General features: G+C 35.7%; 1 protein-coding gene across 1 annotated transcript in view; it reads right to left on the bottom strand.

Moving 5' to 3' along the window:
* Positions 1–25,912, bottom strand: part of LOC105534661 (netrin receptor DCC) — a 389,147-nt gene that overhangs the window by 101,962 nt on the left and 261,273 nt on the right. Inside the window, exons 14-15 of the mRNA XM_011973437.1 lie at positions 23,730–23,762; positions 5,857–5,922 (exon numbers count right to left, since the gene is read on the bottom strand). Coding sequence (XP_011828827.1) covers positions 5,857–5,922; positions 23,730–23,762 — 99 coding nt within the window. The remainder of the gene's footprint in view (positions 1–5,856; positions 5,923–23,729; positions 23,763–25,912) is intronic.

The raw sequence follows: 25,912 nt of genomic DNA, 5'->3' as shown, positions 1-25,912 counted from the left end.
GGGAAAGGAAGAGATCACCAAAATCAAGAGCTTAAGACTAAGCAGAGAAGCACTGTCAAGGCTAAAACCTCTACTTTTCAAACAGAAGACAAAGGCCTGGCAAAAGGGCAGGGAAGTGCCACACCACTTCCCTGATGCTTATTTGACAATGAGACACTTTATTTATTGATTAATTGATTTTCTCAGAGCTTCTCAAGAGGACCCATGTATCCTGGAGCAACCTATAGGGTATGCTAATCTAGTTCAGTGGTTTCCAACTGGGAAGATTCCCTCTCTGCCAAGGGGAAATTTGGCAATGTCTACAGACATTTTGGATTTTTACAACATGGGGGAGAGGAAATATTACTGGCATCTAGTGTGAAAAGGCCAGAGATGCTGCTAAACATCCTGAACAGGACATGTGCCCACAACAAAGAAAAATTCAATCTTACATGTTAATGCTAGTGAGCTTCAGAAGCACTGCTCTAGCTTAACACTTTCTATGTCCAGATGAAAATTGAGATCCAGAGTTTAAATGACTTGCTTTGTCACACAGCTCTAAGCTCTACAAAGTCAGGTGTAGAATCTGGGGTTAGACTAGGACTTTTAAAAATCCTTTGAGATAAAGATAATGGGTGGATGATAGGTGAGCAGTCTCTTGTAATCACTGAACTAGAACCTAGGACCTCAGATTGCTCTAGTTATCTTTTCTTTTCATCTGGAAAAAGGCTGTAAAATTTTATTTCCGTATCTTTTCTTTTGCATTAAGATTTCTGCTGAGTATAGCGTTGGGTGTCTTCTAATAGTTACCAACCTTATAATGATCATTTTATAGAAATGTGGGAAGAGTTTCATGTATACTTTATTTACATTGGTTAAAATGTTATTGAACTCTGAGAAAAAAACAGGTTTCCAAAAATAGAGAGCAAACTGCTTCCTTTTTTTCTGACAAGTTTTATAGAGCACTTAATATGATTCTGAGTATTTAAAAATTAATAATGTTGACTTTTTTATTAACATTGCTGTGTCAAAGTTTTAAAATTTGTCAAGTTTAACTTTGTCTTTAAAGGTTGAGGTCAATAAAAAACTATTATGAGGTTTATAGATCTTCTAATCAAACTTGTTACACTGATTTTACAAATTATAGGTAGAGCTATCGAAAAAAGGAAATTGCCATTTTGTCTTCTGTAATCAGAAAGGCAGGATTATGTTGAAGTAATTTTCATAGTTCCTATCATTTATACAAATACAAACTACAAAACACATTTTCAGATATTGAAGATTTTTCTGCATTAAGAATGTGGACCATAATCTAAAATTGAATGCATCATAAAAGAAAAATAATACCACATCACCACATATTAGCTTTGATTCTACCTGCCATCAGAAAATATTTTAGGAAGCCTCTTCCAGTTCTACAATTTAATTAAGGGCTTCCAACTACAGGAGTAAATATGAACTATAGCTTTGTTTTTCTTTATTTGAATTCCAAGAGTGCATTTTTAAAAGAGTGGCATGCTGTAAAAGAAAGTAAATGATTAGCGAGGTCTAAATTTATTTGCAACTGGCTTGAGTATCCTGACAGTAAGACATTATTCTATTACAATGCTTTGAAGAATGAATCTAGCAAGTGTAGAGGGAGCTAGGAAACCTCCATAATTCTGTCACTCTAAGGGGAGATGTATGAAATTTTATTGTATACAAAGTTTAAAAACCCAGACTTTAAATGTTTTGATGTAGCCCACTTTATAAGGGTGGGGTGCAATTGGAGTTTTATCACTCAGGGGCCTCACTTGCACATCTACTTGGAAAACATACCCCCTTCTTAAAGCTTAAGACATTAGCAAAAATTTAACTAGAAATCTGGGGTTTCCAGATGTCTTTGCTGATTTGCTTGTAACAGCCAAGGCTAAAGTCATATTATATATCTATCATCATTTGTTTGCTAGCAAAATGGAATAGGAAGCAGATAAAGTTTGGCCTCTACCATCCCTGGCTCTCTGAAGTTATCAATTCCCCTTAATCAGCCCGGCAGCCTGCAATAATTTGTTATTCCAGTAGGGAGTCTATAAATATTTCAGATACGTTTTTCATCTCATTCATTTAGCATGAAATCCCTAAAACATCATTAAGTGATGCAGAAAATTGGGAAGGAGTAATGTCAATAATCCATCTAAACTGCTTCAAAGCCACTGAATGGCATTGGTCTATTTTATCTTCATGACTTACTCCTGTGAGATAATGTTTACCAGATCAAATTTAATGTTGGTTATTTTTCTCACGAGGAATCTTAAATGGTAAAACAAAAAGGAACACAATGATGTGGATTTCTCTTTCTCTTCATCTAGCATCTAACACCTTTGAAAAGGAAAGTGATTGCTGACTTATATGTTCACGTCAAATGTGGGCTCGGATTTCTTTTCGACCAAAAATTCATTTTAATTTGAATAGCAACTTCAAATAGTCAATAACAAACTTCTGAATTTGATCAATAACAAACTTCTGAATTATGACGTCCAGACTTCACAATTAAAAATACAGGAGGCCCAATTAGGTTAGAATTATTTCTAGTTGCTTATTCATGTATACCTTGAGATGTATATGCACGTTGTGATGGCAATCCCTCATATAATTTTTCTTTATCTATTACTCGCAGAAATAATTCAAATGTTACTGGGCCTCCTTATATTTTTAATTGCAATATCTGGCAATTCTTCCCAATACGGGAGTCCTTTTGGACATGCAGTTTAAGAGAGTACATAGTTTTGGGTCTGTGGCTTACATTTGCCCCAGATTTAAGCCTCATAACCACTGCCCAGTAGTGGTTGAAACCTACAGGATGATTTCTCTTTCTCATTCCTTATACCAATTCCCTCTTTAACTTTCTAGTAGTATGTCTCTTCAAAAAGTACTGTCCCGTACCAGTATTCTCTTGACTGGGAATGAATTTTAATGTGAAAATCCTTGTAGAAATAGCATCTTAAAATTGGCTTTGTGAGATGATTCTAAAGGGGACAATGCTAATCTCCTGCATGAACTCCAAAGTTAGAAGCTCTGTATCTCAGGGTATAAAATACAACAATTATGTTTCTCCCAAACAATTTCAGCAACTTCCTTTTTTTAACCTTCCTTTATATCCCTGGGGATTTTCTCATCCTCTCTCATCTCCTGGGGTGTATATTTCTGCTTTGCCTACTCGGGCAATTAACCCTGCTGGTGTATTGGTCCTGCAGTGGGCTGTCCTTCAGTTTGTTCCCACGGCTCATTGCAAGTGCCCTGCACTCGCTGAGGGCTTAGTAGCATTTCTTGACTGTTTGAATACATATAATGTTTTTGGCATATTGTTGAAATTTAAGACAAAATTTGGAGCATGAGATTGAGCAAATGAAATTGCAAAGTTGGGAGGAGGGAATTATCATTAACTATACCCATTTTATGGAGCATGGCCTGGGGTCTGTTTTCTGCCTCAACAAGTCGCTCCTCTCACCTTCCTTCTGTGAGCCTTCTCCCTCCCCTTTTTTTCTTGAGATAGAGCCTTGCTCTGTTGCCCAGGCTGGAGTGTAGTGGTGTGATCTTGGCTCACTGCAACCTCCACCTCCTGGGTTCAAGCGATTCTCCTGCTGCCGCAGTCTCCTGAGTAGCTGGGACTACAGGTGTGTGCCACCACTCCCAGCTAATTTTTTGTAGTTTTAGTAGAGATGGGGTTTCACTGTGTTAGCCAGGATGGTCTTGATTTCCTGACCTCATGATCTGCCCGCCTCGGCCTCCCAAAGGACTGGGATTACAGGCGTAAGCCACCACGCCCAACCCTGTGTGCTTTGTAAATTACTTGTTGGGTATGTTAGGGACTGATAGAGCAAGGCTTTAGTTAAAACAAGTGTCTGAAAGTCAAATACCTACCAGGGATAGTCATGTTATTTAAATGAAGGAAAATGAGGAGTCTAAGAGACAATAGGAAGTTGTGAGTAGCCTGGAAAGAGTATCCTGGGAAGCTTGCTATGTTCTGAATGCTTGTGCCCTTCCAAAATTCTTATGTTGAAACCTAATCCCTGTTAGGGAGGCAATAAGAGGTGGAGCCTTTGGGAGATAATTTGGTCATGAGAGTGGTGGCCTCATAAACGGGATTAGTGCCCTTATTTTACAAAAAGCCTGAGGGAGCTTGTTCAACCTTTCCAACCACCATGGGAGAACACAGCTGGAAGGCATCAACCGTGAAGCAGAGAATGAGCCCGCAGCAGACTCCCAGTCTGCTGGCACCTTGATCTTGGACTTCCTGGCCTCCAAAACAACAATTTCTGTTGTTTATAAGTTACCCCAAATCTAAGGTAATTTTTAATAGCAGCAGATATTGACTCAAAGTTTAAACATAAGACATTCTATGTGTTTCTGGTTAGGTAAAAGGCATTAATAGCAGAGGAAGGTATTGCCGGGCAATTCAAAAAGAAGTCAAGAGGTGAAAATACCTTTCTAAATCTACCATTGGCCAGAGGAGAGATAATGCTAAGTCTTTGATGCAAGCATTTGGTGTACTCCATATATATATACACACACACATATATATATACACACACACACACTCTTGTGAAAACTGCCACATTAGATTATAACAGCCTATGATAAGAAACAATCACTTAATTCATACCACTATTCTAATTTCAAATGCAGCAAACTATTTTTAGATTGAAATTTTGACTTCCTTTCTGGGTTTTTTAACAGGCGATCAAACAAATGGAAATTTATCAGTTCAGTAATCAAGTTTCTTATGAAAACCTGCTAAAATGGTTAAATAATTTTGTTATTTCATAAAATAGAATACTGTATAGCAGCCAAGATAAATGAGTGAGAGCTATTTGTAAACACATGGATACATCTTCAAAACTCAGTTAAAAATGAAAGCAAGTTGTAGCAGGATACAATATCATTTCTATAAATTTGTAAAACTGTAAAACAGTATAATGTTTAGGGATACCTATACATATGTAGTAAACATCAAATTAGAGCACTTATATCAGAGTGAGGAACAGTGTTAAGAAGCATGTGAGAAAACACAGACATAAAAGAGATTTAAATTCCATGCTGTATATTTCATATCTTAACCTTGCTGATGGGTATACAAGTGTTCATTTTCACATTTTGAGTATCTGAAGGTCTTTTTAGTAAACCAAACCAAATAACAGCAATAATTTTTTAAAAACTTGTAAAATGGCCTAATAAATACATTAGTCCCCTGAAAATGTGGCCAGTATTAATCCATCCTTTTAAAGTTTGTTTCAGCAAAACTAACGATAAGATCCTGGAATGCAGCCCCAACATCAACCTTGTCCTTCTGTGGAGTTCTAGGTATTACCTTCATCTGGTCATCCTTAAAGCCAGCGGATACTTGGGCATGCTCCACTAGGATGAGCAGAAATAAATGTCTAATCTAGACAACACAAAGAAAATTTAGCCCTAAGATGCTACAGGATTTTGAAGAATTAACGTTCTCTGCAGGCAAAAATCCAAGTAACTTTAATATATGAAACTGAGTGGGTTTCAATTCAACCAAACTTGGATATCACCTCTCTCAAATAAAATCAGATTCCTGCAAACATTTTAAATATATTGTAACATTTAAAAATCTTGGTATTTAATAGCTTTGTATCATTTATAAAATGCTCTATGCTGGGCTTTTCTGACTCCTTTTTTATACAGTTGTCAACTCTTATTGGCATCATCTCCTGGTAGAATGTGCTAGAGGTTTTTTTTTTTTTTTTTTTTTTTTTTTTTTTAAGCAAGCTTCCTGGCACCTGTAGTTGATAGAAAATTTGCCTCAGACACTCTTGAATTAACCACTTCATTAATATAACTAATTCAATATTACCTAATTTATATACTTACCATTTAGGGTGCTTCTATCAATCAAATTAGTATCAACTGGCCAATAACCTCCATCTCCATGACGACCTGTTCATTGGGAGAGCATGTCACAATGTTAGTACATACCATGAAGGCACAAATGAAACAAAATGAACAGACAAAAAGTATAAACATTTTAACATACACAACAACAGAACAGATTACTGTGACCTCCCCCAGGAAAGCCTGCCAATTCTCATACCCTTACACCTGTAAGAAAATGTTATTTTCCATGTGTGACAAAAACAAGTCAGAAAAGTAAACGCTCTTAAGCTAAATTCAATGTTTCACTGATAAGTCATCCTCCATTCTTTTTATTTCTCCCAATATTCTTATTGGAGTCTTTTAGTAAAGGTGCAGCAGCAGTGTCAATCTAAATACTATTCCTCTGAACTTTTTAGAACAGAAACAACTCAGGTCCTGGCTCCTAGGTCCTGCAGATACTGTCACACATCTGACAAGACTTTATGGCAAATTATTATTATCCTACAAGGGGCCAGCATATTTCATCTTATAACTGGGCTTTGGGCATTCTTTTTGATATGTGTCAAATACGGTACCTGGAAATGAAATTCCACACTGGAAGTAAGAGTAGGGGTTATGTCACAAACCATATGGTCTGACTATTTCCTACAAATACACCGTGAAGGGAAGAAAGCTCCTTCAGTATAGCGTGATTGGAAATTCTGCCTTCCATTAGGTGTATAACAGATGTGAAAGTAGTATTTAAGAGAAATGAGCCAGGAATTCACCAGAAATAATTACACTATCATCCAAAATTTAATTAATGGTGTTTCACCACAGATAATCTTTTTCTCTACTGATACATTCATAGAACTGAAATTATTTGATTAGATTTTGAGTTCTAGAATATCTAGGTAGACTACTTATGTAAAACATTTGAGAGGTGAATCCGTATGCAAACAAAGACCAGAGTATAGGTAATTTTCTATTTTATTTGCGTAAAACGGTTATTTCTGAAACGAGTTCCAATCAGTGAATGACAGAGAAAGCCAACCAGGACACTCAGCTACAATAACATAGGTTGTTTTCTCACATTTATAGATTTCAGTTTTCTTCATCTCTGTAACTTTCAAGTCCTGATTTTGTGACTGTATTTTGCATAACAAACACTACCCTTACTAAAGCTTTCCCAAGATTTTATCATTTCATTTACAAAACAGCTTTCAAGAAACAACTTAGAATCCTGTTAACTGACTCTACATTCACAATTTTAAAAATTCTTTTGGTATCAAGTCAGAGCTGAAGTTAGGATGTCAAATTTCTAGCAAGCAATAAGATAAATTAATTCAGTCACATTATATTATATCTTCGGCATAATATGGCATGTTTAATATCTGTTGGGTCAATGACTGTGAGTATGTAAGGAAGTAGGAGATAGGATGGAGGCTCCTATGTGTGTGTGCAGGGGGAAGGTGGTGGTGAGAAGAATAATCAAAATGAGCTGAAATTGTGAAAATTTTAGTGGGCTGACAAAAATGTGGACAAGTCTAACCCTTTTACAAATACCTTGTTTATATAACTCTGATGCATATGGGGTTTCCATGAGCAGTGGATAAGCTTTGCCCACGAGACACCGTGAGATCAAAGTTGGCTGATGTGAGGTGGAAGCTCTACATAAATATTAAGATGACTTTTCTAGCAACTGAAAGCAGCTAGATTGCAAAGCAGTCAGCCAAAAGAGATGCTAACAACCCTATCACTTAGGCCAGTAAAGCAATACATGTTTCCTGTTGGGAATAATCCTGTATTGGCTGGAAATTAGCTAGGTAGCCTACGGAGGATTTTCCTTTTCCTCCAGCAGCCTGGCAAATGTCTTTTTAATGAAGTTTCCAACTCTCCCTGTTATTTGTGGCAGGATGCAAAGAGAAGCCAATAAGCATGTCCATATATTACATACACATATCGCTCTATGGGTACAGCACCCCTTAGATTTAGCGAGGCTATTGATTACATTGTGAATTTCAATAGGTAGAAGAATGAGCAAGTTTAGATTTATAATAATTTAGATTTCTTGCACCACTTCAGACTAAAAACCACAAAACCCATTTCTGGGATATTGATGAGCCTGAGATCTCTTAATCTAAACACAGAGACATCAAATTTTAATTTTAATTTTAATTTCGAGTGATGCTAAGTTTCCATTCCCTGAAATATGTCTTTTAATTTTCAGGAAGTCTCTCTTGATGCAGCCAATTAATAATAATAATAATAATAATAATAATAATAATAATAATAATAAAAGATTATCCCATTGCTTTAAGGAGAGCATCACAAAGTTGTCAAACGAAGAGACACTAGAGGCTAAAGGAAAGGATATGGATGTATGGGTGTTACTTCTTGGCATATCACAGCATTTTTAAGAGCTTGTTGCTGTAGAACAAATATTGGATATGTTTAGTTACCTTGGTTAATTTCATAAGCACTGATTTAGAGAAAGAGAGGACTAATCAGAATTTAGAAAACAGCTAGAGTGAAAGTCAGCTAATGCAAAGATATAAACTACTTCCCTATCTCAGAGGTCTTCATTTTATTAACGAAGCATAAAACTGGTAATAATTCTTTCTAAAATTTATTAAATGCCTACTATATGCAAGGCATAGTCCTAGATCCTCAGGGAAGGAGTAATATAAAGAGATATATTAGATATGGATCCTGCCATGACAGGGAGAGTTGGTTCATTGTAATCAGATCGTATACAGGCCTATTTATGGTTAATATTAACCAGCTGCAGATGGTTCTTAATATATTCTGACATTAAAGATTTAAGAGTAACTTAATTCATTTATTACTATAAACTTACTACTAGGCTTAATTAAAAATGCTTTTTAATTATTAAAATATTATTAAAATAATTTTGAAAAGAACTGCAAATAAAAATAATATTTTATTTTCAGTCATATAACATTATATATTTCATAGTTATATTTATTTTAAAATCCTGAATTACATTTTTGCATATCATACTAAATTTTTAACGGTTTTACAAATTAAAATTCTAAATAATTAAATGGATTTATGGAAATTCAAATATACATTTGGGGGAAATCACATAATACATTTCAGTTTTCTTCCCTCAAATAAAGTTCAATATGGCTTAAAGCATTTTGGAAATGAGTAGTTTATTTTTTCCTTTTTATATGAATAATACAATTTTATACTAATAGTGATCAAAGTGTACTATATGAAGGCCAGGTGCAGTAGCTCATGCCTGTAATCCCAGAACTTTGGGAGGCCGAGGAGGGTGGATCACTTGAGGTCGGGAAATCAAGACCAGCCCGGGTGACATGGCAAAACCTCGTCTCTACTAAAAATACAAAAATTAGCCAAGCGTGGTGGTGCGTGCCTGTAGTCCCAGCTACTCCAGAGGCAGAGGCAAAATTGCTTGAACTCGGGAGGCAGAGGTTGCAGTGAGCCGAGATCGCGCCACTGAACTCCAGCCTGGGCGACAAAGCAAGACTCTGGCTCAGTATAAAACAAAACAAAACAAAGCAAAAAAACAAACAATAACAACAAAACAAAGTGCACTATATGAATATAATTCTACAGGATATAAAGAAGAATTCTGTATTGGATTACTGTGTATCCATGTTTTCTCAATAACACAAATTGAGGATGAGGGAAGAATGAGATATTAAAGAGTAATGAATTTATTTTCAGTTAACAACCAGCTAATTTCATTTAAAAAAACAAAAACAAAAAGAAAAAAAAGTTCTGCCAGAAAGTTTTGATAATGAAAGCAAATGATTTTCTACCTTTACCATAGATTTTGGAACCAGGAAATGGTAGCTTCAGAAACAAAAATTAAATAAATATTAAATAGGCATTGGCTGAGTTAAAATAGAGGCAGTTTGTGGCTGTTTTGAGTTATTCAAAATAGCTTTTATATGTTTAATTTTTTTTTAAAATACTGCTTAGGCAGGTCCTAACCAGAAATTTCATGTACCTCTCCTTTCTTTGAATTTTTAAAATGTTATAGACTATAAAATCGTTTAAGGGGCTGCCTTTTACATTTTATCTAAAAGATTGGCCTTATGAGGAATCTTTTTATCCCTTTTTGGCACATGCCATATGATTCTTCAGACAAAAGTCTTCTTGATCTCTCTGCTGCCTGTTCTCTAAATTGAAGAAAAAATTGGCAGAAGTAATATGACTTCCTTTAGGAAGTCTGTTCATTGTTATATTCCTTTGCGCTAACTGAAGAGATGTGCAAATTGTGTTCTCAATGTCCTATGAATAAGTAAAGCTAGTTAGGATGCTTTGTAGTATTATTTTAATACTAAGCACAAATCTTAAGTTATTACTAGTATGCAATTTATTATTTATGTTCTCATCCTTACATGTCACCTAAATTATTTGTGTATTTTTATTGTGGTATATCTCTAAAATGAAATAACATTAATGTTTATATTAAATCCTTATTTGCAGCATACATGGGCAGATTGAGAATCTTTTCCATAATAAAAAATTTTCAGCACTGAACAAAGATTAATTCAATTGGGATTTCAGTCCTAGAGTCTAGTTTTTCTGCGTGATTGTTTATAAGTTCAGAGAAGAGAGAGTGGAAAATTAGTCTGCAGAAGACATGGAGAAAAGTGGATGTGATAGTTCTAATCATTTGTTTACTCCATCTTCCCTAAATGGGCATAAGAGAGGATCATCCAGGATGACATTCATACAATCAATCCCTAGAGAAAAGCGTATGGCCCATAATCTAAATCAAATGGACAGATTGGTCATCTAACAAATGTTCAATGTATATCCTTCCAAGGATGCAGAGCACTGAGATATCTTCTTGATCTTAAAATTTGTTATCTGAAAATTCTAATGATAATGATAGAAATTGCATTGATTTTCTGTCTTGTGTACCAGCAGATAAAGAATATCCAGTAATATTACTTGAATACAGTTTTACTGTTCATCCAACACACAGATCATATTGAGATATATTTAAAGTAGGTAATTTGTCAGAGACTGAAATGTGTTTCTAAAAGATCGGTTTACCAGGCAGTTGATAACAATGCTGATTTTAAACAAAGGCATTGGGCATCAAAAACCAGAAAGCAAAATCATAACCAATACGTAAGATATTTCAAATATTTTAATAGAAAAGAAGTAATGAGCTCTCTTCACCTTTTCCTAAGGTTCAACACATTGTTTTCAAATCAACATGAAAGAAAGTTCACTGACTGAAAGAAAATAGATTGTTACTGCTATGGCTGCCACATATTGAGCCCTGATGCTCAACAAATCCTTGCTGCTTTCCTTTCTTCGAAACCTTAGGTTTTATTTTTCACCTGTGGAAAGTCTAAGGGCAATAATCTGCAGGATATGAATGCATTTGGTAAACTACTCTGAGCCAGACAAAGTGCAAGAAAACCAAATATGCCATTACCCATATTTCTCTTAATGATAAGTATATTTTTGCAATTCCAATTTCTGTATTTAGACCATAAAATATGAACGGGTTAGACTCTTCCTAAGAAGTAAATTCATTTTTTTAAAATCCTTAGAAATCAAATTCAAAACTAAGGTAATTTCACACACAAATAAAATGAAATTGAGTGAGCATAGAGTTATTACAAAAAATATCAGGATACAAAACAGAAACTGTGGGCATCCTAAACAAATTTAAACAAATTTATTTCTTATCGTAATTTCTGTTCTTGGTTTACATCTTAGCCTGATAATGGATCTTGACTGAGGTATACATGTTGTCTCTTGCAGAGTTTGACAAATAATAGGTGAAAAAAATTGTCTGTGTAATCTTCTAAAGTAAGAAAAATGTTTACAAATATTGCATTATTTTTTGCAAGCACCAAAGTAAAGGCAGTACACTTTGCCAGGCCAACAAGCAAAAGCAGTATACTTTGCCAGGCCAACCCATATATATGTATTTCTTCTTTTTTAGAAGAACACTAGTTTCTCTTATGAATTCTACTACTTCTCATTCTTACATTCTTGATGTCTCATAACGGAGAGTGGAAAAAACTGAAAAGGCAAGTATTAGGGAACCAAAGGAGCTGGACAGATCAAGATCTTTAGATAACAGGAAAGTAGTTAACCTCCTTCTTAAATATTTCAGGTCAGAAAAGATGATAAGTTCTGACCTCCATGATAATAACTACACTTAGTCTCTCTCCCTTACCTGGCTGCTGCTGAAGACTTGTCAGCTGCTCCTGATCACCCATGTCACAACCTTCTACACAGCTAAAGCCCAATATGTTTATTAGGTATTATAATTATTATTCATGCACATTAGGAAGGAAACATCTGAATAACAATTGAATTCTTAATAGAATAAAATATAAAGATGGCTTAATAATATTAGTAGTATGGTGGTAGATAGTGGTCCCTGAAGTCCTTCCTCTCATTGGAATCTCCTTTTATGCACACTTGCCTCTAGTATATCTGAAATAACAATCAGTTAGAGGTCTAAGAAACCACTTGTATATGCAGCTTAGTCTTTATTAAAATCTAAAAAGCATTCTGTTCCTCAAAATATGGGCACTGTCTTGGATGACTGGATATTTCCAAGAGCTAGTTCATTTGCCAGGTTACAACATGAAGAATGAGACAATCTTTTTTGGCTTATAAAAGAGCATCTGTTCTCAAAGACCACGGAATGATCCATAAAAGCACCCCCCATCTGCATGGTTCACAAGTTTATCCCAAAGGCAGGTGTGAGATACATTTGTGCCTGAGCAAATTTGCCAAGCATCCCGGGAAGAAGAGGCAGAAGAGGATGAGAGAGTTCTCTTCTCCAAGTGACTACAGGTCTGGAAGTTGCAGTTGCAGTCTGAAAACACTAGAACATGAGCATCCTGCTGGTGCCCTGCTAGTCTGTGTAGATAATGACACTGTTGGAGCACAGTGTTTCATCATTCATGTCTCCAACCATGTTTCATCCATCCACTCAACAAATGCATTAAGTAGATCCACAGTGCTAAGCATTAGGAATATAAAATGACTACTGCAGAAGTTTGTAAGTCAGTGAGATGGAAAATGTTAAGTGAATAATTATAACCATATGGTAATTTCCAAAAATTCAAAAAACAAAAAAAACAAAAAACAAAACAAAACCCAACAACAACAAAACGAACAAATAGGTGACCCAGTGGAAAAACAGAATGATTATCTACTTACACCTAGCAAAAGGCTTCACAGAGGACGTGGCATTTGATGTGAGAATTCTTTTTGCAAGTACCAAAGAAAAGCAGTATACTTTGCCAGGCCAACTAGTGGGGAAAATATGTGTGTGTATATCTATATCTCTATCTATATATAATATACATATATATTTTAAGAAGCACATTGGCTACTCCTATGAATTTTACCAAAGTAAAAGCAGTATACTTTGCCAGGCCAACCAGCGGAGGAAAATATACATGCATATATAAATATAAATATATATTGTATATAATAAATATGTATCATAAAATATATATTATAAATATGTAAATGCACAGACACATACATATATATTTTAAGAAACACATTGGTTACTCCTATGAATTCTACTACTTCTCATTCTCACATTCTTGATGTCTCACAAGGGAGAGTGGACAAAAACTGAAAAGGCAAAAAATAGGGAACAAAAGAAGCTGGACAGATCAAGATCTGTCTTGATTTATTAGTTAGAGAACAGTGAGGTGGATGAGCTTAGAGAAAAAAAAGGCAGAGGTACAATAATAAAACTCCCTAAATGCTGTGCAAAAGGGTCTAGAATTTATCTTATAGAGGTTAGGGATCCACTGAAGATATTTTAAGCAGAACACTGACTAATTACACACGTATTTTAGAAAGATTATTCTGGATGAGTGTGGAACTAAATGGATCAGAATAAACTGTTGCAATAAATATGACAATAATATTAATTATGCATCTCTGAGGCAGACATTATTAACCTCATTTTATAGCTGAGAAAACTGTAGCTCAGAAAGATGAATAAACTTGGGGTTTCATTTGAAGTAGCTGAGACTGTATGACTCTGATGATGATGATTTTAGCATTATTGGTGAATTAATAACTAAAAGAAGGAATGGGGGGCCGGGAGCAGTGGCTCATTCTTATAATACCCGCACTTTGGGAGGCCGAGGCTGGCAGATCACCTGAGATCAGGAGTTCGAGACCAACCTGGCCAACATGGTGAAACCCTACCTCTACTAAAAATACAAAATTTAGCCGGGCATAGTGGGGCAGGCACTTGTAATCCCATCTACTCGGGAGGCTGAGGCAGAAGAATTGCTTGAACCCAGGAGGCAGAGGTTGCAGTGAGCCAAGATCATGCAACTGTACTCCAGTCCAGGTGATAGAATGAGACTCTGTCTCAAAACAGGAGAAATGGGGAAAATGGATGGTGGACAGAAATTAGAGCACTTCAAAGGGTTGGTCTTGGGGTATAAGGGTGAGAGTTTAGGTGTGTGTGACTTGAGATGTTGGCTCTTTTTTCAATTGAACATACAGAACAAAACAAGGCTTTGGCTGGGAATGAAAAATAGTTTCTTTGTAACTATGCAGAGTACTATAAAAAGTGAAGGTGCCACCTCAGGAAACGTGTAACAGAAGTGGCAAAAAAAAAACAAAAGCCAAGAAAATTCTTTGAAGATGACTGCTACTGAGGCCCATTCCTACTCCCATCCCGTCATCCTTTTCTCTCCCTATCCCACAGTCACACCCCTCCAAGCAGGAAATAATCAATATCAGCAACCAAGAGTGGATGGATTTCCAGGACTCGGGATACAAGGGAGCAGGCAGGTCTTCACTGGCCGGCGTAGACAATAGCTACTTGATATGTTGAAAAGTAGGAAAGCTCCAGAACTACTACGTTAGAGTGGAGAGAAATAGCAAAAGCCTCTTCACCAACATAGGTCTCTGCCATAATGTACTACTCTGCAAAGGTAGGCGTGAGACATGTTTGTGCCTGAGCCAATTACATCCTAACTGTTCCTGGAGCCCATCCTGTAGTCCTCACTATTTTCCCAGTGTCTTGGCTTCCTAACTTTTCCATCCTAGAATTTCTCTACGTAAAGGATCACCTACTCTTTCCCCTGGTAATAGTTTGCATTGAGTCGAGTTCTACTCATATATTTAAAGCCTAGTCTTAGGTTTTAAGAAGTATTTTGTAATTCAGCCCACAATGATTTCTTATCTGAAATCCCATAGCATACACATGTGGACAGTACCATCTGATTTGGCATTTTGTATTTTTCATACTGGAATGGAAGTGTTAATATTCTCCTAACTATATTGCAAGCTTCTTGAAAATGGACCCATGGAACTATACTTCCTTCTAATGCTTTGCCAGGATCATTTTCTTCTAATGCTTCTAGTGCCAGCACAGTACTGGATACGTAGTTATCCACAAGTTATCAAAAGTGAGTCTAGTTCTTTTTGCACTTCATAGCCACAATTTTAACAAACTTATCAGCTTCCATTAGTTTTGATTTTCTCCTTTCTGTACTCAGAATTCCAAGCAGCTGGTGAAATTCAAATCTATAAATTTTCTGCTAACAAGGAAGGACAGCAAGACTGGAGGTCATAAAAAGAGTGCAGGAGGTCACAGCCATCTACAAATGTAACTACTATTAGCTGAATTACAGAGAACTTGTTTTTCTATTTAGTTTTTATTTTAGTAGGTGATTATCAAATATACTTTTCCCTGTTGGAAATACATGTATAACTTCTCGTCTCCTCCATGATCAGTAGATCTACAATATCCACAGCTATGTGCACTATGACTTTGAGCTGTCCAATCTATACTTTTCATTCAATGGTAAAACTTATCTTTCCAGATTACTCTGTAGCTGCTTCCCAAATATTTGTGTCATGATTCTATTAAGCAAACACTTATCAGACAACTAAAATAGGATAAATTCTAAATTAGGGAGGTGGAGATGACAATGTGAAGAATCCAGCCAGTTCTCTGTCCTTGGGGAATTTAAAATCTGGTCAAGAAGCTAAGAATATAAATAGCAAAGTATAAGAAATGGAAAACACACTAAGATGGGTGTGATGAAAATATAGGTGAATAAAAGACCAGAAAGGTAAGAAAGGATTCTTGAAAAAAGTAAAATTGAGAAGGGAGTCTTAAAGAAGACTTTGCTTAGTTGAGAAAGAAAGTATAGCTAAGGCTGAGAAAATGGTACACATTACAGCATGTAGCTGTGAAAAAAATGCACTTTTCCATGGTGATTTGTGACTGTGGCATATGTGGAGGGATCTATTGGCCATGAGTCCAGGAAAGAGATGTTAGAGTCAGACAGCCAAGGTCTTGATGTCAAAGAACTGACCTCATCCCCAAAGCAATAGTGACCCATCTGTGTTTTGGAAAGAAAATTGAGGTGGCAGAGTCTAGGACTGATTGAAGTGGGCAGAAAATAAAGCTAGGAAGACCTTGTGCTTGGCCAATGTCTATAGCAAGGAAATGGCATCCAAAATACAGTGGCTCTTACAAGAAGAACCTGTTTATGGAATTTTATTTGAAGTGTATAAACAAAAATGTCTACTTTAGAGGTGTGAGAAAGTTAAAATTCTCCCATGAATCACGACAATTTCTATGAGTACTGAGTATGTTTTTGTTCCTTCAAAGTTACCTATTAAAACATGAAAACTGCTGAGAAGTTGATATAGACAGCTACTTGACTGCTTGCTGGGAACATGATAAGCACCTTAACACTCCATTAAAAGCACATTATTCATTTTCTGCTACTACTATTTCACCACAGTCCTAATTTATGAAATTGCAAAATTTTGAACCTGTAAAAAACCCAGGTGAGAATAGCCTTTTCAAGTGGGTGTAGCAAGCAGCCAAATAATAACTGCATTGAAACTATGCACAATAATAGGGTAAGAAGAGGTTTTAATTTTCAATTAAACAGCTCCCATCAGAAGGCACTAAAGGTTTTCATTTTTCACACAGCAGCCTGGCTGCTGTAATCCAAACCCTGCAAAGTCTGGATTACATTAACTAAATTCCAAGCTTGACTAGACTGCCTCGAAAACCCTATTTCCCTGAAATTGGAAACAATTAACATTCTGTTTATTCATGAGATTAAAACTGCTGAGGTGTAAAATGGCAGGTGCAGTGTTAAGTACTTTGCCTGAATACCCTATTGAGGAAAGACAAAGTCCTTTAAACTAGGTGAACTTATGTTGATGCCATTTAGGTATAACTTTCTTGATGACAGATCATGAGTCTGCATTTCCAGAAATTATACATCGTGGAGAGCAGAGATTCTCCAGTTAGGTAGCCTGGGTATGTATCTGGGCCTAATCACTGTCAACCTAAAAATAAAGATATATAGAGTTGAATCTCTGAGTAAAGAAGATATTTGAGAATATGAACTGCAATTCAGGACACACAAACCAAGGTAGCTGCAGGGGAGTCTAGAGAATAAAGGGAAAGGCAGGAGTTTTATTGGGGAATAGAGGAAGGTTACGCAAGTTGTTTTGAAAGTAAGTTAATTGGTGCTGGTAGTGTCTTCCAGGAGCTGCTGAGTGTCAGCAGGTGTTAGGTAAGACTTGGAATCTTAGAATCATGACCAGGTCCTTGCAGTTTTGGGTTTAGTCTCACAAGACAGTTCCTGGAATAAATGTATGTGATCTGAGTGCTTTTCCTTTTAACTTCCTGACTCCATTTTAGTTGGGTATGACATGAATGACTCCATTTTGTATAATCAACTTTCACACCACTTACATACTGTGAGTGTTTGGGCACATTTTAACCTCTCTCTTTTTCTACATCTGTAAGGGTGCTATAAGAATTAAATAGGATTGCATGTGCCCAGTGCATAGAAGAGGAGTTGACACATAGTGGAAAAACCATAAATGTGAGATGCTTCACTATGCAAAGATGTTATGCCTGAGTTTTTAATTCTAATACCAACCTTAAAACTTCAGAATTTTAAATCTTGAAAGAAACCAAACGATAATCTAGTCTAAACTCATCATTTTACAGGTGAAGGTGTCGAGAGATGCTAAGTCACCTGCCCAACATTACACAAGAGGTCCCAGTGGCAGGACTGTGCTAGAACTGAAGGTATCTAATTCCATTCCAGTGCTCCTACAGCACACACTGAGTGACTTCCAAATGAAAAGTTAGAGCATTATCAGTCATTACCACAATCCACAGGAGAGTAATTCTTCCTCCTTGTTGGATAGGCAGTTTACAGCAGGTTTTCTTCATCTGGATCTGTAAACTGCCCTATGTACATAGGGCTCTTCCCTAGGCCTAGTGTTTCAGATCACCCATTTGCCAGGTCATGGAGAATTAAATACACTTGAGAGTGCTCAAAGTGAGTACTTTCTTTGTAATTCATCTCAGCAATGGTGAAAATCACTTCATGAGAATCCTGCCCACTTTAAGGTACAGTATCATCGCCATAGCACCTATTCTATTGTTACAATGGGCAGACATAGAAACACACATGAAAGAGTAAACATTTCTGCCGATGCTAGGAACATCAATTTTCATTCAAAGACATCGCAAAGTGGAGAACAATATTTGGGCATTAAATGGGACATAATGATGCAAAAAAAATACCTTAAAAGTTTGATCTAATAATCACTTTTGAGAAGCAGTCATGTTTCAGAGTTACAGCTAACCTCCATTGCAAACTCAAAAAAAAAGGGATTTTCTAAAATGCTTCTGTGACATACTCTAAAAGGTTTGAGCTGATTTTAGAATGGAAATCAAATTTTTAAAATAAATATAGTAACCATTTACAGTAGAAAGACTGCACATTCTAGGAACCAGAAAGAAAAGTTTTGAGTTCTAACTGCCAACAGCTCTTTACGTGATCCTGAGCAAAATGTTTACCTTCTGCTTCTTTATTGGAAAAACTGGGAAAAAAAATAGTGAAGGAATGAAATAACAGCTTTCTTTTTAAATGTGGATGCTATAGACTGAATTGCTTCCCCAAAAATGTGTATATTGAATCTCTAACCCACAATGTGATTATATTTGAATATAGGGCCTTTATGAAAGTAATTAAATCATAAGGTTAAATGAAATCATAAAGTAGGGCCCCAATCCAATAGGATTAGTGTCCTTTGAAGACAAGACACCAGAGAGGTCATTCTCCATCTTGGGAAGACACAGCAAGAAGGCCATCTACAAGCCAGGAAGAAGACCCTCACCAGAAACTGACCACGCTGAGCCTTGATCTGGGACTTCCAGCCTCCAGAGCTCTGAGAAGATAAGTTTCTGTTGTTTAACCCCCCCGGTATATAGAGTTTTGTATTGACAACCCAAGCTGGCTTAGACAGTGAATTATCACCATCCCTGTTTCCTGAAATAAAGAAGTGTCAGGATCATGTCATCAGTGCTGTGGCCACCCCACTAACAAGATGACCTCAGATTGAGAGTTATTTGCCTTGTTATTTAGAATATTCAGAGATGTGAAAAGGAAGATCTATGTAGGGAAAATAACAGTAGACAAAACTTCAGATAAAGCAACTTTATAACTATATGTCAAATATGAATGTGTGGCTATATATATGTAACATATCTGTTGTAATGCAGTTGATGGTTAAAATCAGGGCTGGGCATGGTGGCTCATGCCTGGAATCCCAGCACTTTAAGAGGCCAAGACAGGCAGATCACAAGGTCAGGAGATCGAGACCATCCTGGTGAACACGGTGAAATCCTGTCTCTACTAAAAATATAAGAAAATTAGCCGAGCATGGTGGCACACACTTGTAATCCCAGTTACTCAGGAGGCTGAGGCAGGAGAATCGCTTGAACCCAGGAGGCAGAGGTTGCAGCAAGCCAAAATTGTGCCATTGCACTCCAGTCTAGGTAACAGAGTGAGACTCTGTCTCAAAAAATTAAAAAAAAAAAAAAAAGAAAGAAAAGAAAAAGAAAATAAAATATTAAAAAAATACACTTTTGGAATGTGGTTTCTGGGGCTGGAATTATGGCCTTTATACTTACTAGTTGTGTTTCAATAGACAAATAACAACTCTCTGAGCTTCAGTTTCTTCCTTGGTAAAATGGAGACAATAATAGTACCTTTCTCACAGTACTGTATGAGAATTAAGTGAGTCATCCTGTAAAACTTCTAAAACAGTGACTGCTGGCAAGAGCTGCATAGGGGTTCATTTTACCATTACATAGGCTCACATCAGCAGAGACAAATTGAAGGAGTTTTAATCAAAATATAGAAAAAAAGGAAAACAATCAAAAGTCAAAACAAAAATCAAAACGATTATTGAATTCATAGACAGAGAGAGTACAAGGATGGTTACTAGAGGCTGGGAATGGTAGTAGGGGGCTGGGGAGAGGGGAGGTGAAGATGATCGATGGGTATAAAAATATAGTTAGAAATAATGAGTAAGACCTACTATTTGATAGCACAACAGGGTAACTATAGTCAATAACTTAATTGTACATTTTTAAGTGAAGAGTGTAATTGAATTGTAAGTCAACAGATAAATGCTTGAAGGGATGGATACCCCATTCTCCATGATGTGCTTAATTCACATTGTATGCTTGCATCAAAACATCTCATGTACCCTACAAATATATACACCTACTATGTACACACCCAAAAATTAAAAATAATTTAATTTTTTAAAGCATAGCTTTTCTATCTAACCTCTGCACCCACTTCACATAGCCTGTGCAATTTCCTTACCCAACCCTCCAAAAAAATGAAACTCTGGTTTATCTCTAAAATTTCTTTTACTTCCAAACTTATTTGCCACCTGTGCCTGGAAGAATCTACAGAAATAATTAGGACATGGAGCAAGAGAGAGGGTGATGCAAAAAAGGAGAATTATAGAGAAGGTCAAGATTAGAAAGTTTTAAAAATGCTAGATTTCATCGATCTACAATTACATAAAGTAATCAGGAGTTCTATGTTAATTGCCTATCATTGTCAAACAACTGCTATACCACTGCTCAGAAGAAAATATTTTCTCCAAATCAAAACCATTTCAAATGACTTTTGTTTTCACATTTATATTCTTCATGACAGATCTTCAATCTCTAAAATAATAATTGTGACAAGAATCTGAACAGATACTTTTTTAGGACAATCAAAACTGGTCTCACTTTCTCTCATATAAGTCAAATTCAACCTCTTGCTTCCTTATTTAGGATTCATCTTTGCAAAGTTAATTCTGACCCCAGTGCCACATTTTTTTCTCTGAGGGAATTTTCTCTCAGCAGAAATTCAGCTCCTGTCATAAATGTAATAGTGGGATCATTTCTCCATGAGAAGGGGGCAAATAGGTCTAACAGTGGACACGGTAAAACGTATTCACCTAATTTGCTGTGTGCTGGGAATGGGAGAATTAAGATCAGCCTTTTCCTATTATTTTCATCAATCTTAGAGGGATCTTTAATCTGGGTTATTTCTCATGCATATGGTCATTAACTCAGAAGACTGATTTTGTTTATAAAACGTGCTTTGAGGGTGTAGCAAATTTTATATGCTTTCTTTGTAAAAATTTAAAGATATTATTTATAACCACTAAATTACATGTCATCAGTCCCTCTCAATTTTATAAGTGAATTGAGTTTGAGGTAAAATTTAGAACCTATCAACTTGATCAACTAACTATATGCCAGCTGTGACTGAATAAGGCTCCAAGTTACATATGTGAAAGAATCCTTCTGAGCAATATTAGATGAAGAAAAAGAACAACTGACTCAATATATTAATGGACTCAGCCACTGGCAGTAATTCTTGAGGGGGTCCTTTTGTTCTTAAGAACTAGCCTGATTTATTGTAGATGGAGACTCAAAGTAAAATCCATGGAAGACGTGTGATCATAGGGACGGGGAAATAATTTAGTCATTTACCTTTCATCAAATAATCAATTTATAGAATATATGTGTGGTGGTTTAAAATAATATTAAGCAAAACAGTTACCTTAAAAAACTAAAAGCAATTAGCAACAGAAAAAACAAAGTAATAGTATCCAGAGAGAAGTGGAAAGCTATTTATTGAGAAGCTTGGACATGTTGTCAACTAAGTGGCTAATAATGACATTTCCTTTTTTTTTTTTTTTGAGACAGTGTCTTGCTCTGTCCCAAGCTGGAGTGCAGTGGCATGATCTTGGCTCACTGCAAGCTCCGCCTCCCAGGTTCAAGCCATTCTCCTGCCTCAGCCTCCCGAGTAGCTGGGACTACAGGTGCCTGCCACCACGCTCAGCTAGTATTTTGTATTTTTAGTAGAGACAGGGTTTCACTGTGTTAGCCAGGATGGTCTTGATCTCCTGACCTCATGATCCACCCGCCTCGGCCTCCCAAAGTAATAATTACATTTCAACTAGTTCAGTGTTTTATTTTTTTCTCTATTTATTATTTTTAAACATAATTTCAAAACTTAGGAGTTATCTGTCTGTGGAAGCTTCAAATTTATTTAAGTAAAGAAGGTTATGAGAGGTTGTTTCAATTGTTTGATAACTGCAGTAGTAAAGCTGTTTCTATTAACTATTCCAGATTTGGATTTGACCAAGACTAATATTTAATTTACCTATGTAAATACATGCCAAGTGATAATTACTCATCATTAATATTTTTTACAAATATTATTTAGTAGATATTAATCGTATGAAAATATTTTCAGTGGAAGCAGGCAGGAGCAGTTAGATTAATGAAAATCTTAACCCTGAGTAGGCATTGCTGTACACAGTCTCATTTCAATTATTCCACATGTAAACCCTTAGCTATGTTCTGTTAAGCAGCTGCATAGCATACGTCGCCAGAGAAGAATGTAAACACAAGACCACTGGAGAATATGCTAGTCATGCAGGCAGCCTTCTGCTGTTAGGGAGAGCCAGCATCCAGAGGTTTAATATTTGTCAAAAGTTAAAAAGTATTAATGTCGAAAGAAAGCATTCCCCTAATCTCACAACATGGCGCCTTATGAGACACGATGCTTGCAAGTTAAGTTCTGCCCACAGTAGATGTCCAAAGCAGGAAGGAAACAAACTATATGAACTATAGACTCTCAATCTACAAATACTGATAGCACTGACTACGACCAGTTTATAGTATTTCCTAACTCTTCTGGAAAGAAAATAACATCCTGAAAAAAATAACTCATAAACTATTCATTTTCTCCCTCAGCTTTCTACTAATTGTCCTTTGTGTAAAGATAATAGAATCTTAATTTATCAATCAGCCTACAAATCACGGTAATAGTAAATTCAAATCTACTTATAAGTTAATGGATAACTCTTATTTATCTCCATTTTGTCTCTGTGTAAAACTTTCCCTGTATCTCTATATAAATCAGTTTTTAGTAAATAAATAAGGAAAAGGGAGAAAATACTGTACTCTGAGTCAAATGAGCATCTGATTCACTGAATAAAAGCTTTCTGGCTTCAAAATGAACAACGATAATGCCCTAAAAAAGTTGACCCAACTTTGATTTGATATAGTAAAAGGAGCTCATTACAGAGGAAAATCACACATAATTTACGGTTTTTGTCTGTAGAGCTACAGAACTTTAATCCATAGCTCATGAAAGGGTGCAAGAGCAGCTTGAAAATTATGCTGAGCTTAATTATACTTAATGTGAATTATTCAGAAGTGCAGACAGAGACTAAAAATTTATTTCATACAAAGAAGCTTGACATTTTAATTGGTCCTTCAGAATAGAGACAAAACAATTTCCTCTCAAGAAAGTTTACATCTTCCTTATCAGAGCCGCAGCCTCAGCCAAGCAGAACTTCATTAACAAGATTAATCATCACGCCAGTGTCTGCTTCATCAGGTGTATGGTCCAGGTGAAAAGAGGAATATAAAGTGATGACTGACATTTCTAACAGACAGGATTGATTCAAGGCACACAAAATGACAGATTGAGCCACCATACCTTGGTCATTAGCCATTTTGTCAGGGTGTTCCACTGTGTGGGGAAAAAAGAAATAATATTATTAGACTGACATTTCCTAGCAAGAAAGCTGACATATCAAACCAACAGTTCTTTTTAGCAAGTTTTTATTTCAAGGTTAGTGCCCTATTGAAATAAAATTGATAATGACCGAAACTTGCATGTTTATTTCTATTAAATAAGTATTCAGAGAAAAAAAATTGAAAATAATGTTTTTGCTGTACAAATTTATCCTAAAATTATCTTACTTTTCATATCCCTCTAAACATAACTCAGAACAATTACATAAATTTAATTAAAACTAGAATTAACAGTAAAAAAAAAAAACGCACACAATTACCAAGTAATTATCACCCATATATATATAGTTAAGAAAGTTCAGGAAGCTATTTTCTTGTATGTGGCTTTTCTTTAAACAACTTCACCAATTCTCACATCGATTGGGTAAAATAATTGGCTATCATAAATATGGTAGAATGTAATCTAAATATCTTGATAAATCTTTAGCCCTTGTGAAGATAGCTCTTGAGTTGTTGACAATTTCAGATGACTTATAAGTAATAGTCTTAAAAATGACTTTTTGAAATTTAAATTTAAAAATATAAAAATTTTAAATTTTAAACTCGCTAAATTTTGTTTTAAAGATGACTTTTTTCCTGCTAATCAAATGAACCTAAATAAGAGGTAAATCTCTAGTATTATCATATTTATGAAAATTATATGATATTTTGACCAAGGCAGACCTTCATAAGCTTCCCTCCATCAATTACTAATAGAATTATTTTTACCTAGACTTGACCGTCTTTGAGTTTTGAGTCTTTGGGGCATATTTAACTCACTTAATTCCTTTCAAACTTGATAGATAGGATACAACACTTGCCGATTGTTTCCTGTACATGTCTCAGTAAAACTCACATAGAGAAAATATAATAAGCAGCACCTGATAATATAGTCTCTCATCTGATGTGGCGCTATTATAGCACATCAATCATCGTTTGAAAAATACCTTAAATGCCCTACAGGTGGTGATCCTTCCTTTTCTAAATAAAGCAGCACAAATCATTGTCTAATAAGAATGTTTAGAATTGAAATACGTAAATATTGCTTCTGTTAATGAAAGCCCCTTTCAGATGAACAGGGTTTATGTCTATTACATCCTAAGAAAGATTTCTAAACCAGAAATCAATTATAATTTCTTTCATTTAAACATAACATATAGGCATATTCTATGAAAAGATACCTTGATAAGTAGATTTTGAATTGTGAATTACTATTTGGAAAATGGTATATATACAATTATTTTTATATTATTATTATTATTATTTTTAAGATGTAATCTTGCTCTGTCACCCAGGCTGGAATGCAGTGGCCGATCTCAGCTCACTGCAACCTCTGCCTCCCATGTTCAAGCGATTCTCCTGCCTCAGGCTCCCAAGTAGCTGGTACTACAGGCATGTGCCACCATACCTGGCTAATTTTTTGTATTTTTAGTAGAAATGGGGTTTCACCCCGTTAGCCAGGATGGTCTCAATCTCCTGACCTCATGATCCACCCACCCCAGCTTCCCAAAGTGCTGGGATTACAGGCGTGAGCCACCGCGCCCGGCCAGTGTTTATTATTTTACAATTCTATAAGTATTATTTTAAAAAGTTATTGAGATACAATTGAAAAGTAAAAGGCTGCCCATATTTAATGTATGCAATTCAATGAGCTTGAGAGTAAGGATATACTTATGAAACCATCACCACCTTCAAAGCCACAGACTTGCCCCTAAACTCCCAAAGTTTCCTCCCCCCCCTTTTATTATTATTTATTGTGGTAAAAACACAGTATATGATCTACCATCTTACTAAATTTTAAGTACATAATACAGTTATATTATTTATAGGAACTATGCTGCATAGCAGAGCTGCAGAATTTATTTATCTTGACACTCTGATGGGCTAGTGGTTAGAATTTGGTGCTCTCTGAAAGTTTTAAATAAGTTTTATGAAATCTTGTACCTTGTCAAGATTTAACAAACATTTTTTAAAGGTTTACCAGTCATTTAATTTATTTAATCACCACAATTTAATTGTATCTAGAGTTTCTCTTCTGTTTCCCATTGAAAATTAATGGCTTCTCAAATACATTTTATTATAGTGTTTTATTATGGTATTGATAAA

This window comes from Mandrillus leucophaeus, unplaced genomic scaffold (genome assembly GCF_000951045.1).
Source record: "Mandrillus leucophaeus isolate KB7577 unplaced genomic scaffold, Mleu.le_1.0 Scaffold1375, whole genome shotgun sequence".
NCBI lineage: Eukaryota > Metazoa > Chordata > Mammalia > Primates > Cercopithecidae > Mandrillus > Mandrillus leucophaeus.
This window is presented reverse-complemented; position numbering and strand designations above follow the sequence as displayed.